Source organism: Augochlora pura, chromosome 6, assembly GCF_028453695.1.
Source record: "Augochlora pura isolate Apur16 chromosome 6, APUR_v2.2.1, whole genome shotgun sequence".
Taxonomy (NCBI): Eukaryota; Metazoa; Arthropoda; class Insecta; order Hymenoptera; family Halictidae; genus Augochlora; species Augochlora pura.
In genome coordinates, this window is record NC_135777.1 from 7,785,161 (window position 1) to 7,800,432 (window position 15,272).

Here is a 15,272-nt window from a genome sequence, read left to right on the forward strand (position 1 = left end):
CTCGTCAACAAAGCCGCAGATTGCATTTCGGAAAATGAAAAAGTCACTTGAAATAGCCTCAGCTACCCCCCATTTCCCGGAGTTACAATATTTGAAAATCACCCTGTATATATATTTTTCTAGGTTGTCCCTTCCATAAGGTTAAGGTCTGGTGGGGATGACTATTGCTCATTTGGGGAAATCTGGGGGTGGGGATGACTATTGCTCATTTGGGGAAATCTGGGGGACCGGGGATGACGCGGTGTTTTGGTTTGACTATCTTGTTTTTTGAAGTGGCGAAAATATTTGTCATTTTGTTTTGATGTTCAATGCGTTGGCGGGGTGTGTGTCATGGTGTGGCCGAAGTATGACCGATGGTACAAAGGGTACGTTGGCCGGATGCGTCACAGAATCGTGATGACGTGCCGGGTTCCAGTCACCCTAAGGGTTAACCGGACGGTCGAGGGTGTCACCGGTGATCTGGACGCTCTTCGTCATGGCGGTCTCCGCAATTGTAGTGGGTGCCCTCGACTACAGGGAACAGGCCAATGAATCCATCCTGTAGACGCTGTGTATCTCTAGCAAGTACACGGCTTTGATGCGACGGCTCATTGTGTCCGAGACTGTGCGATTAGGGTACAGTATTTATGTGGAGCACGTATCTGGCGTCCAACAGTACACTGTGGCGCCTCCCACGCCCAAAACAGAACTGCCGGGGATTGAAGGGAAGGCCCAACAATCAAGTTGAAGAATCGCGCTCATAAAAAAGTAAGGTGCCGAGATACGACCCACAAAATGAATGTAATATTGTAATAATTTATTCATTATTTATATATGTGTCTATGTCCATTTTGCTTTATCTGTTGCATTATTTATTTATGTGTATTTGAATTATTTACTTATTTATTTATTGTATATCCAATGCTGCCATTTTATTTCTATGATTATTTTTTTAAGTGGGCACATTGAGCGATATATCTGTAATTAACTGCAGTTTCGGGGCGCATTTCGCCCGCCTCGTCCCCCGAGTGGAGAGGGCGCCGGCTTGCATAAACCGCCTTTTGCCCAATCTCGGGGTACCCGGAGATACGGTGCGCCGCTTATATTTGGGCGTGGTGCGGTCCATGATCATGTACGGGGCCCCAGTATGGGCCCCAGCGATCCTGGCTGGCCGGCGTAGGAGACTTAGAAAGATTCTAAATCCGCCTCATCAGAGGATACCGCACCACGTCGACTGTGGCGACGCTGGCTCTGGCGGGGGATTTTCCCTTCGAGCTTAAGACGGCGGTGCGAGCCTACGTATATAGGACCCGCGTCGCCCGCCAGGCTCGGGGGTCCCCGCTGGGGCCGGAGACGGTTCAAGAACCCGAGCTCCGGGCCCGGCGACTGGGGTGGGCTACATGGCGTGGAGAACTTCGGTCCCACACCTAATAGACAAGATTGGGCACGTCCTCTCGCTTCCCGGCGTAATACTGGCGAGTGAGAGGAAGTGGAAGGCGGTGGTCTCCTTCTGTGAGCAGGTCATGCTGCAGAAGGAGGCCGGCAGGCGGCGTCGGGAACAACACATCGCCCTGGGGAGCTTCCCCAGGCACCCAATGGCCCTGCGCAGGAGGCGTTTAGTGGGTCGAAACCTACACTGCCACCGTCAACGCCCCCGAGTTCCGGAGGCGTCTGACATGCAGATTTCCCCCGCGTCAAGAAAAAAAATATTTGTAATTAACCACGGACATTTGATGTAAGCCCGGGGGATCATGTTTTGATCAAATAAACGAATTCGTATCAATTATTAATGCTCAAATTGATTATTAATGCATTGTAATGTATGTATAGAAAAAGATAATTTATTTTGTCAATATAACAATGATCCAGAAAGAGATTTGCCAACAGAAGAAACATTTAAAGGAAAACTACTTTGTCGATTCAATCAGTCTTTAATTTGTATCACTAAATTACTGTTAAGAGTTAGATTATTATTGACACAATGTGTGGCGGCACATCAAACGGACAACGGACGCGGGCACGTAAACCGCGGACCCGACTTTCTGTCGCCGACGGTGCCCTGCGTCTTGACAATGTAGCCAGCGGCCGTTCGGGGAAAATAATATCGATTGTCATTTCCTCGAACGGCCGAACAGCGAGCCACCAGGGCCCGCAAGGAGGCCTGGGGCCGAACCGACACGAGAAATAAAAGATCTTTAACGAACGAGTATAGTCATTTCTCTCCTACCGCCCACACAGTGCAACAACGGAGAATGTTCAGAAAGATAAATTCGAACTCACAATTAATTTGTAAGAAAATTAATTGATTTCAGTTTGATAACGTTCAATAACAGATAAATTATATATTTATACTTTTTTATGATTATTATAATGCAATAGTAAGCTTATGTCTTTTAAGTTTAATACACATCATAAATACTATAATTGTGGTATATACACTTCTTATTGTATATGTATATGTTGTTGTAATTACGAAAGACATGTAACATCTTTTGAAATTATATAGGAAACTAAAGCGCAAATTTGTATGCTAAAAAAATAAAAAATTCCTTTTTAATTTTCGATTTCGAGGGTTTTCTTGAATATTAATTCAGCTAATTTAAACAATTAGATGCTTTTGTAATATCCTTACAATCCTTTTGTAATATGCGTTCTTAAGTAACCGCACAATTTATAGCATTGAATGAGGTAGAGTGCAGTTTTTATATATGAAGAACGTATCTCTTCTTCGAGGGTCTAACATCAGTGTGCTCCGCACTATCGGTCTGCTCCGCAGATCTTTTTCTCGAATATAAACTATCACTACATAATTTTTCGCGTGAATTTCTCTCTGCTTTATTTTGCAATTGTGCGAAATGTTCATTACTTTCGTCTTCAGACGATAGACCTTCTTTCATATTCCTTTCACCTGAGATTAGACTTTCCACTTGACAATATTTAATTGATGAGTATCCACTGCGAAATTCATAAAACGATAATAATGCAATATGTTTAGAATAATATACCTATTGAAAAATATTCATCATACGCATACTTATTTTTTCTGTATAGTTGATGGAAACCTTTATTTTCACTTAATTCAGCTAATTTGAACAAAAACCGTTCATCATGACTGATTACAATCAGTTGAAAATTCTTCTGATATTGTGATCGCAACTTGACAACTCTGTAATATAAAATAACATTCACGATTGATGTACTCAATTAAACTAATGTTAATACTAATTATTACAACATACGAGGCTAATGCATTTGCTAAACTATCTGCATTTTCTTGATCCAAATTTGTTGTTGGTTCATCTAGGGCAAGAATTCCGCAATCTTTACAGAAAGTCTCTGCTAAGGCAAGTCTTATAATTATGGACGCCAGAACCTGAAATTAGTATTCTATAAAGAAACGAATTTACTGTTTTTAACAATTGCGTTTCTGCTACGGGATACTTTACCCTCTGTCCAGCACTACAACGACCTCTCATGTCAATTTCATGACCATGTTTTGTCTGAACCAATTTATAGGTATATGATCTTTTCCCACCACCGACAGATTTAGTAACATCTGTACGAATTTCTATGGACGAAGTATCTGATCCAGTATACACGACTTTCCACAGTTTCTTCATAATTCTATTAACCGATGCCATACGTTCTTCGTGAAATTCTAGAACAGCTCTGTCTAGTGCTTGGCTGTATACTTTGAAATTTGATATTATTTCTTCTAAAGTCTGATTTAACAGATAAGTTATAATAATATAATACCATGTTATAGTAACGTACTACAAAGCAGGGTAGGTTCTTGTTAATTACCGTTATCTCTATACATTTTTTTCTATGTTCTTCATGTGCTTTTTTATACACTTCCTGCTGTAATTCTGCAGTGCTCTGTTCTATCACTCTCTCCAATTCCTCTTGATTACCTATTGAGATGTTTCTCTGAACAGAGTTTAAAACATGTTATATATCCATAAAAAAATATTGTTTTAGAATAATGTAACACCGCGTCGTAGACGTTTTAAATCAAGAAAGTTAATATACTACAGGAAATGTTAAATATTTAGTAAATTAATTACAAAATGTCTACGATATTACTGTACGCTACAGATTGTACTTTAATCCTTGATGAATAAATAATTCGTCAAAATTAACCTAAACAATTTACCTGTCTTCGGAGGACTTCTTCTCGATTTCGTATGTTCTCCCACTCTTCTATAATTTGAGAATAATTTATAGAGTTCAATTCATTTGATAAATCTGAGTATTGTTGTTTTAAAATTTTATGATTTTCCCTGGCTTTGCGTAACAGTAAGTTATCAGATAAATTTCTCTTCCGAACTTCGTGACGACTAATTTGTTCTTTTAATTCGTTCATCGTTGCTTCAGAATTGCTTTTCTCATTTCGAATATCCTTAATTGAGTTTTCGTAACGTTTGATTTTATTTTCAGAATTTTCTAAAGCTTCAGAAATTTTACGGTACACAAATGCATCGACTTCTTCTTGTATTTTCTCTAAATCGGTTAAACGTCTAGATCCTTCAGCTAATAATTTTCTATCCATTTCCTGGTTCTCCGCATTTTCTTTCCTCTTCTTCTCTAATTTTTCGATTTCTGAAGTTAAATTATCTTTTGCTATAGTAAATTTATGTTTCAAATCATCCACAGATTCCGCCAACAAATCTTTCTTACATAATAATATCTCCCGTTTGTCTTTTAATTGTTGTACTTCTTGCACATCAGCACGTAGTTTCAATTGTTCTTCATGCAATGCGTTTAATTCCTCTCGGGCGTTATTCATTTTTTCATTCTGTGCATTTATTGAGGATTGCAAACTTTCAATATCACAGCGAATAGATTTTAATAATGTTTTCAACTCGTCTCTTTCTTTTTGAGCTTCTTCAATGCTACGCTCTGATTTAATACCTAGATGTAAAAAGATATTTGTTATAATTTATATAGTAAGCTTCATGTAATTAAGAACACTTAAATACCTGTATTAATCATACGTATTTGAAAACTATCAATAGTCTGTTTATGTTTTGTTATGTCATCAATGCATTTATCCCATAACACGATATCACTCGTGATATTTTGGATTAACGTTAATCTCTCTTCAGGATCAGATTTCTTGTTTTTCAATTCCGTTATAGATGTTTGTAATTTTGCTAGTTCAGATTTAGACTTCTCTAAGTTATTCCTATAAATTATGATTACATTACTACAAATTTAATAAAACAAAATGAAAAGAAATACATTGAAAATAAGCTTTAATATACTTGCATTAAATTTTCCTGTTCGTTTTCTTCAAAACGTATTATTTTTTCAATTGCTGGTTTCAGTTGCAACATCTTATCATATTTTTCTTGCTGTATTTTCAGTTCTGATTCGCATTTTTTTAAACGGTTTGGATAGTTTTCCATTTCGACTTCCATTTCCTTCAACAAATTCTCAACAGCTTGACGTTCTTCAATACTTCTGTGACATAAGGGGCAACAAGGACTTGTTTCCTTCAATTGTTTTATATAATCCTTATACACAACTGCTTGATAAGCATATATACCCCTTCTATCTTGTAAATCTTTTAGTAGTCTGGATTGAGACAATACAGACTCATTAAAATCTTGGTATTTGCAAACCAATGAAACTTTTTCTTTGTCAGCTAGAAAAGGAAAATTTATCACCGATAATAAATTTATTTCGAACTTTCAAAACTATTTGTAATTTACCTTCTATTTCCTTCTTTTTTTTATAAAGCTCACTCTCAACATGTGATAGTGTTGTTTCTAATGTATTAGATTGAATTTCTTTTATTTGAATTTCGTGTTTAGTAGATTCTAATTGGCTTATCTATAAAATAAATGTAATCGATTTTATTAATAATAGAAATAAATCGTGGAAGTTTGTGTAATTTTAATTATAGTGTGTTAGTACCAATTCTCTTTGAGTCTTATCTAATTTATCTTTTAATTTAATTGGCTTCAGTTCTTTGATATCCATTAAGTTTTTTATAGTTTTCTCATATTTATCTTTCAACTTCAGTAATTCCTTTTCCTTTGATGCTAATGAATTATTATGCAATTCCAGTTCAGCTTGTAAAGAACTTTGTTTTAATAATAAAGTTATTTCCTCGTCAACAGCGTTCAACTTTGTTTCCGTTTCATCTCGTAATTTTATTTTACCAATCAATTCCTCTTTTGCTGTATTTATATTTAATGTTTCGTTCAAATGTTCAATTTTAGTTTTCACAGTTTGTACTTTGGATTCCATAGAATTCAATTTTTTAATAGCAGCTTCAAGCTTAAAATTAAATTAAATGTATTATAGTAATATATGCATTTTTATGAAACAGTAATTTGGTATAGGTTACCTGCAATAAATCTATTTCTATTTTATAAATTTCATTTCTTGTCTCAACCACTTCACTGTCTTTCATATTTTTTTCCGATTCAATTTTCGAATATTCACTACGTGCTATATCCGCTTGTTTTTGTAATTCATTTTCTTCTTTCGCTCTTCTTCTTTTCTTGTCCTCTAGCTTATGCTCTAACTCTAGTATTTTTCCTTGTAATCTTTTGGTTAAAACTGTAACGTCTACAACATTAAAAACAATTCAAATGTATAGTGGGTTGCAAATATTAATTTTTATTGTGCAACATGTAAAAGTATTCAAACCCGTTTCAGAAACATTGGAATCTACAGTATCCATTTGCCATGCCATTAATACTTCATTTAACATTCTATTGCGACTACTAATTTTCTTTTTATGATCTTTATCTTGTTGTTTCAAAGAACCACTGGTAACATTTTCAGTGGCTAATAAATTAGATATCTTGATCTCCGTTTTATCAATGTCTCTCATTCTTGTTTCTAACTAAATGTGTAAAAAGAAATGCAAATTCAAAATTTAAAGATATGTATTAACTGGAAAGGAATATTGTACCTGTTTTATCGTATCAACTTTTTCCTCCAGTTTCTCATCATATGTATGAATTTCAGCCACTAATTTCTCCATTGAACCATCAAATTCTTCATCTATATTCTCTTGTAATCTTTCTATTTGCTCTTTAGATAAGTTATACTCGGTTTTCTTGCTCTCTGAAAAAAGATTGCATTTATAAATCTACAAGCTTCTATTGAAAGAAAAAGTTTCATTATTATTTAAAGGGAATACTTTTTTGAATCTGTAGATCTTTATATTTAGTATCTATTTTTTCCAAATTTTTAATCCTCTGAGTTAGAGGTTCCAATTCATGTTTAAGTTCCTCAACTTTTTCTATTGCAGCCTTTAATCGTATTTTGTGATCTTTTAACTTTTGTTCTTTTTCTTTAACTTGAGCAACAGTTGCGGAATGTGACTTTTCTTCCACCTGAAGTAATTTCAAATTTGCAGTGGATTCTTTTATATGTTTTAGAATACCTTCAAGCGCTTTATTATAATTTGTACTGTCAAATATTTCATCAAATTTTTCTTTCAACTTTTTTCCCTCATTAAATGGCCAACTAAGATCTTCTTGATGGCAAAATATAACATAATCCAAAATTGATTTTGAAACACCCATAGTTGATGTAAGTTCTATATCAACATCCATACATCGATTGCTTATTGATACCACCTTGTCTGAACCCTTGCTAAGTCTACTCAGGGTACTATCAAGAGTCTTCAATTTTGATGTACCAGTTATTTTAGAACATTCCAATGTTCTACATATTGTAATAACATTGCCTACTTTATCCACTATTTCAGCTTTTACTACAGCTCGGACCTGTATAAAAATAAGAATCCTAATGAAATTAACAGTAATAAAGTATACAATATAATAGCGAACAAATTTACCAAGGATGTCATTGTTAAGGTCGGGTCGTGTATAAAGAATTTTCCACGCTCGGAATTTGGAGGAAATTCGCCGCAAGTTGCATATTTCAGTGCCTCGATAATTGTTGTTTTCCCGGTACCATTTGGACCAAGAATAAGCGTTAGTGGTCGAGAAAAATTAATTATTGCTTCTTCACGTTCATCGCCGAAATTACGAACACCCCGTAATGAAAGTCTTCTTATGCGTGACATTGTTTTTAATTACAACACATCAAATAAATATAATAATTCTCGAATGATCAAGATAATAAATATAAAATACGTGTAGTTAGTACACGAATTTTATTGAAATATATTTAATAATAAATGTATAAGTATCTATAATTCAACGTCTATAATATTCTATAACCAAATGAGCGGGAAGACGCCGGTGGGATAATGTCAATGATTCGAAGGTTTTCGGTCTCAGCGCTGTCAGCGACAGAAAAACGAACTTTAGTTTGTGAGAATGCAACTCTACATAGAATTCCAATAATCACTCGTAATCGAGAAATGATCGGTTCCTGAGGTCGTTTGAAGTAACTTTTTTCTTAGCGTAAATGCCATCCTTGGCTTTTTTTACGAGTTACAGTAATACCTCACCATAGTACCCAACTGGAATGAGTATCCAATCCATAGTGGATTCTGCTTTTGGAGTATTTTATCAGCCAATCAGAGATGAGAGGTTTCTGTACCTTTGCCTATATTATTGAGCGGTTTGGTCCCGTATTCCGTCTTCGATTAAGCATTACTAATGAATTGTACTCGCTCCAAATTAGTAAAAACTTATCACTTTACTGTCAAGGTTTATGAGATATAAAATCTTGAAATCATGCAATTCAAATCCAAGAGTTGAGTTGATAATTGTTCATCTTTGACTCACGCGGAGTAAAATATGAACTTTCAAAATCGCTGATTAATGATCACACTGTTGAGCATGACTATTAAACTCTGTAATGCAAATTTGGTGGTCGAGTGAGTAAAATTGATTGTAATATTATTCATAAGTGTATCGCATTTATCAATCAGTTTTCATTCATAAAAATTAGTTGCGCGTAAATTTTCGTTACATAGGATTGCGCCTAAAATTTTGGTCGTCAATCAGAAGCGCGAGTGAATTGAATTCGGTTCGCCAATCCGAAGCACCCACGACCTAAGCACCTATGTTTGTTGTAACGTCTGCTAGGATGGCAGCGATAAAATTAATTTTCTCTTTGTTCATAAATTTGACATTATATGTAATTCTAACTGCAGCAGGGTAAGTAATATATTCATTGATTTATCTATAATTTGTTTATTGTATAATTGAACAATTGTTAATTTTATAAAAGTTTTATAACCTCTACTTTCATAAATTATTTGTTTGCAAAACTAATCACGGAACAATAAAATGAGTGCAATTAAAGTTTTTAAGAACAAGTAACTTTTGAGTATTTTAAAGAGATATATTTTTATTCTTACTGAATTCTGTAAATTTTATGAAATGTTTGTATACAATTTGTTGATGCTTTATTTATCGATTTATAATTATTCTTAATCATAAAGAATACAAAAAATATGTGTTTTCCAGGAGGGACTTTTATTCTATTTTAGGCATACCATCAACTGCCAGTCAACATGTAATAAAAAAGGCATATAGAAAACTGGCAAAAGAATTGCATCCTGATAAAAACAAGGATGATCCAAATGCTTCGCAAAAGTTCCAAGACTTAGGTGCAGCCTATGAAGTTCTCTCGGATAATGAAAAGAGAGAAATGTATGATAGATGTGGAGAAGAATGTTTGAAAAGGGATGGTATGACAAATAATCCTGATCTTTTCACAAGTTTCTTTGGAGATTTTAGTTTTCATTTTGGTGGGGAATCTCAACAACAACATGAAATTCCAAAAGGTTCTAATATTGTAATGGATTTAGCAGTTACTTTAGAAGAGTTATATAGTGGGAGTTTTATAGAGGTAAAATGTAATATGTAAAAAATATAATTGACCAAATCTTACTATTTTATATTTATTTTCAGATAACTAGAAATAAGCCTGTTATGAAACCAGCTAAAGGCACTAGGAAATGTAACTGTAGACCAGAATTTGTCTCTCGTGATTTAGGGAGTGGAAGGTATCACCTGGTGCAGCAATCAGTTTGTTCAGAGTGTCCCAATGTTAAATTTGTCACTGAAGAACGAGTGTTGGAAATTGAAGTAGAATCTGGTATGGTGGATGGACAAGATATTGTATTTATAGCAGAAGGAGAACCACATATAGATGGAGAGCCTGGAAATTTGATATTGAAAATACGAACACAACCGCATCCAATTTTTGAGAGAGTTGATAATGATCTTTATACAAATGTTACTATATCTATGCAGGATGCTCTGGTAGGCTTCAAAATGGAGCTGAAACATTTAGATGGTCACAAAGTGACTATTCAAAGAGATAAAGTTACTAAGCCAGGAGCTCGTTTACGAAAGAAAGGAGAAGGAATGCCTCATTATGACAATAATAATCTTTATGGCACTTTATACATTACGTTTGACATTGCATTCCCTGAAATAGAATTCACAAATACACAAAAAGAGGGTAAGCTTAATCAATTGAAGTTGTTTTTCTTGTGTATTGTTCTAATGCATCATTATTTTATATATTTCAGAAATAATACAATTATTCCAACAAGATACAGTAAATCGAATTTATAATGGAATAAGAGGAATCTAAGAATTTTAAATACAATGTATAGACAAAGTGACATTATAAACTGTGCATATAATTGAAGTGCATGTGTTGACATTGTGTGTTTCTATACCAGGTGATGTTTTCGCTTCCTTTGAATATTGTGGCACCAACAGGCTTGGTAGCCAATTGTTAGGTTCATTAAGTTGTATACAATTAGCATAACATAGGAATTACTGAGTACACATACTTCCTGTCTCAACATATAAAAATGGTGACTCTGTTATTGCCAATAATTTATACAAACGTCAACAATATATGCATTACATTATCTAAAATAAGTTATTTTATGTTTAATATGTATGAGTGATGTATGAATGTATTGTAAGAACAGAAGTTTTGCATTTAAACAGTGGAAGAGAACAGGTTTTAAATATTGAATTCTGTATATGTCAACTTTTTTATCAGCATTATAGGCAATAAAACATAATTCCATTGTCAATGACAAATAATACTGTTTAGTTATTTAACTGGCTTTTAAGGTTTTATTAAAAAAATGGTTACATTAAATTATACATTTTCCTTAGTTTACATGTGTTTCTGTAACACTTCTGTATTTGTGTTGTTTACAATATATAAGGGTACAGTTTTTTCATTCAGTACAACACAATTGTAACTTTTGTTCTTTTATTTTTTGTTGTATTTCACTGACTGACAGTGAATGCTTCAAGTTAATGTTTGTCAATTTCATAAATGTTGCAAATAAATTTTTTAAATATTTTCGACTTTATTCCACTTTAATAAAAACATATAATTATCATTTTAAATATGTATGCCATTAAATCATTAAAAAATAACAGAGTGGCATACATAGTATCGTTTAATAATATAAAGTTACTTGAAATTTAGAGAAAATGTATTACATTTTTAAATATCATCAAGTATTATCAGTATTTATCATATAATGCGTCTTAGATTCACAGAATATTAAAACAGAAGAAACCAAGCAAATCAAATTTAAACCCTTCTTTAAAAAATTATTCTAACTTCAACAAAGTTCAGAATATTTAAATTATAATATATACGTCAGAATGTATAATAAAACTTTTCTGTACTATCCCTATTTTAGTATAGGTGGATAAAAATAATTTTAATTTCTAGGAGATTTCACTGATAACTAAACATTATTCGATAATGCATTCACTGTTATGTTACAATTAAAACTTGCTTAGAACGCGTGCAAAGTACTTTAATATCTAAGACACTTTATATAAGAAAAGTGACATTAATTTATTGTTGTAACAAGAAAAGTTATATTTCTTTATTTTTATAAATTTATGTGAAAATTTTTGAATGAGTTGAAAGCAATTACAGTACAATCATTTTACTGTCTGAAATTATATTTGTGAAAGAAGAAACAAATACTACAAACGTTATGTTGTTATTATAGCAAGAACATTAAACACCTGTATAAATATACTGAATGAGGAAATTCTGCGAATTATATTATTTAATTGTTAATTAATAAATGACTAAAGTCATATCTAAACATTTAGGCAATATTAGGCTTTTGTTGAATTCAGTCCAAGTTTTCCAGTCCAAATCCAACGTCACATTTAATTAGTTTTATAAAAAAAAAAATCGCTATATACAGTGTATCTTTTTGACTGGTAATACAAAAATATATTATATATTATTTAAAATAAGAAAAAATTGTTAATATAAATCCTAATTTAATATCCAGAAAGATGGTGGAAAATACAATGACAATTTTGAGATCAGCTTTATTTCTGTTATTGTACTGTAAAAGTACTATTTTTTCACATAATTCTTACTAAGGCAAACAATAACTTTTGCAAATTATTATAAACTGTGTTGACTGCCATTTTTAAGGTCACACTGTTTACAAAAGTTATTTCATTTAGTGAAAGAGTACATGAAAAATCCATATAGAAATTTGTTTAAACAATTTTCATAAACCCTAATGATACTCTTGCATTATTATCTAAAAATATACACTGTATATACATACAGTTTGCATTGTATAAAAATGACTACAAGTGATCATCATCCATGTAGGTGATATTTCTATATGTTAAAGTAACACTCAAAAACCAAGAATAATGGATTCATTTTTGGAAAATGCATGTTTCCAGTGACTGCAATATGCACTGCAATATTTGACAAGGAGTGGTCCCCAAGTGTGACACTCACTTTTTTATGAGTAAAACTGAAATTGATAATACTCGTTTTTGTTTGTAGACGGCATATAGTTTCTAAGATATTTGATGTTAAAGTTGTTAGCAGAAAAACTGGAAAGATAAGTTTTCTACTATTCTCCGACCACATGTGAGCACTTATCTAGCATGCCTGAACGCGAAGCGACATAGTAGCTTATATTTTTGGCTTTATTACTAATAAATTTGATATTAAATGTTTAAAAAAAACTACTAACCGTTTCCACCCAAAACTGGGAATCATTAAATTTTATGTAAAATCATGTAAAAAAGTGTGCCACGTCTGGGGAACTTTCCTTCTTACGAGTCTATAACATGAATTTTTATGCCATTATTCAGTCTCGTAATAAATGATTGCCATGATTTACATTGTTGTACTCATTTAATCCATAGAAGTTAAACTCAATTTTAATTAAAAAAAATATAAACAAAATAAAAATATTTCATTTTATCATGAAAATTTTTATTATTTCTCATTACATGTCGAGAAATCATGGCAGTTGATTACAAAAACGTTACATCCAGAATAATGTACTATGTATATAAAAGATCTGATTTGTCAACTTTTCAAAATTGAACTAATCGTTTCAGATGATGTTCTTAAAGCATAAGATTGTTAAAAAATTCAATACAAATAAGAAATTGACTTGTTAACTGCTCTAAATGGAAACACACCCTTAAGACTAGCCAATCTCCTTATCCCAGCTAATACTGTCATCTTTCCAAGATTTAACAAACTTTGGATTATAATTTGTGAAATAAATGTAATATATTTCACAAAGGTAAAAGTATAGAGATCAATTGTGGCGAGATGGAATAATAGTGATATTTCTTGAAGCTTGAAACAGAGTTTAATAAACAAGGGACGATTGAAGGGACATCTTGCTTTTTATTCAAGTTTTCACAAAAACGTGCATTGCTATTTTTTTCACTATTTTACCAATATATCCTGATAAAAGCAAGACTGAATGTGTTTTTTGTTTAACCGATTCTAATTATAATTAGGATAATTTAGAATTTACCAAATTAATTCGATGCACCATTCAATTATTCAAATATTATCACATTTGGTTGTATTCACGCTTGTGAAATTTTGTTCACCTGCCGATAAAAGATTCATGAAAGAATATTTAGATGTGTAAATATATTTTGGAATATTTCTTTTTCAGGTTTCAGATTCACAAATATCTGACGCTTCGTTGGTTGAAAAAATGAAGAAACTTAAAATTCGAAGTTTTTGAACTAGTAAGTATATTACAAAATTTAGGAAATCTGCTTGAAATTGCTAAATCGCAATTGTCCTAACATCACATTTGTCATTGCATTTCTGTACATTCTTATACAGCTTGTACCAGAGGCCTTTTTTATCATGAAGGAAATCGTTCAAAATTATCGTCACTTTCTAGGGACGTAAAATAGATAATTTGTGATTTCCACTTACTTAAACAGTTACTTCGGTTTACCTCGGGCATATAACACGTTCCCAGCTTCGCGTTTCATATGTCGATTATGTACAATTTAAAAAACAAGTGTTATATATAAATCAAAACATGTATTTTAAATTAAAATTGTTTTGAAAATCGTACTGATACTCGTACACACACAGCACAGTATACTAAAGAGTTTCTATACTTTGAACGTACGAACCGTAAACGTGTTAAGTCGATAGTAACCTTGTCATAATTTTGGTCTTCGAATGCGCATTTTTCCAATTTTTTAATCGTTTATTTACGAAAATAGCATTCGCATCAGCATACATTGAACATTAAACCATTGTCATTTCACAAAGGGTTATTTTTTGATTTAGACGGCAGATACTCCAGCCGATTTCAAAAGTTCTTGTCTAGACAACGAAAATAGTTATAATCTCGATACTTGACTTGCATCACTTTCAATTCAAACCCTCCAAGTTTCGACAATTGATTCAATTTCATAAACTCGTTTGGCAGACATATTCTCCAGACCCTGAAAACCACCCCTTTACAGGGGGTACAGCACCATCGAAACTTCCAAAAATTCGCTTTTATTGTTAATTGTTTAAAGAATTATCTGTGAACATCTTAAAAAATGTTTCTAAATTTGTGTAAACATTTACAGAAGTTATCGTATCATTCTGATCCACATTCATGGAACAAAAGCTACAGAAGACGAATAAGATCATATAGCCGAAGCAGCTCTATTTGTATATGAGAACCATTAGAGCCACGAAACATTTTTCAAAACGTTAAGAGTTACATTTTAAAAAACGTTGTACGCCATAACAAAAGAATGGTTACATTCACTATGAATTGTTGAACCGAAAGTGTAGAATACTATGTTCCATAGAATAGAACTCGTAAATCATATCGAATCATTCTAGAATGATTTACAGGTTTCGCACTTCACTTTAATCCTTTCGTTGTATATATTTATCCATGGTCATTGAAAATTAATCCTTTCATTCTCGTAGATTAATCACAGATCAATATTGGTCGTCTTCTATCCTGTTTTTAAATTTAATATGAACTTTATCACAAATAATTACAAATAAATGAATTTAATTTGCAAAAG

General features: G+C 32.6%; 3 protein-coding genes across 3 annotated transcripts in view; 1 reads left to right on the forward strand and 2 right to left on the reverse strand.

Annotated features, from left to right (window-relative positions):
* LOC144471411 (uncharacterized) overlaps nt 1-15,272 on the reverse strand; it is a 120,104-nt gene that overhangs the window by 31,547 nt on the left and 73,285 nt on the right. The gene's annotated exons all lie outside the window — the stretch shown is intronic.
* On the reverse strand, nt 1,815-8,224 carry Rad50 (DNA repair protein rad50). The gene is made up of 15 exons (XM_078183277.1): nt 7,805-8,224; nt 7,142-7,733; nt 6,911-7,065; nt 6,643-6,841; nt 6,338-6,561; nt 5,902-6,267; nt 5,697-5,817; nt 5,251-5,629; nt 4,962-5,167; nt 4,136-4,893; nt 3,784-3,909; nt 3,426-3,701; nt 3,219-3,352; nt 3,014-3,145; nt 1,815-2,934 (listed from the first exon to the last, which is right to left on the reverse strand). The coding sequence occupies exons 1-15, from the start codon at nt 8,033-8,035 to the stop codon at nt 2,682-2,684; spliced, it is 4,152 nt and encodes a 1,383-aa protein (XP_078039403.1). The 5' UTR covers nt 8,036-8,224; the 3' UTR covers nt 1,815-2,681.
* Nucleotides 8,818-12,159, forward strand: Shv (DnaJ heat shock protein family member shriveled). Its single transcript, XM_078183174.1, has 4 exons — nt 8,818-9,080; nt 9,393-9,777; nt 9,840-10,395; nt 10,466-12,159. Exons 1-4 carry the CDS (start codon nt 8,986-8,988, stop codon nt 10,528-10,530), a joined length of 1,101 nt encoding a protein of 366 aa, XP_078039300.1. The 5' UTR covers nt 8,818-8,985; the 3' UTR covers nt 10,531-12,159.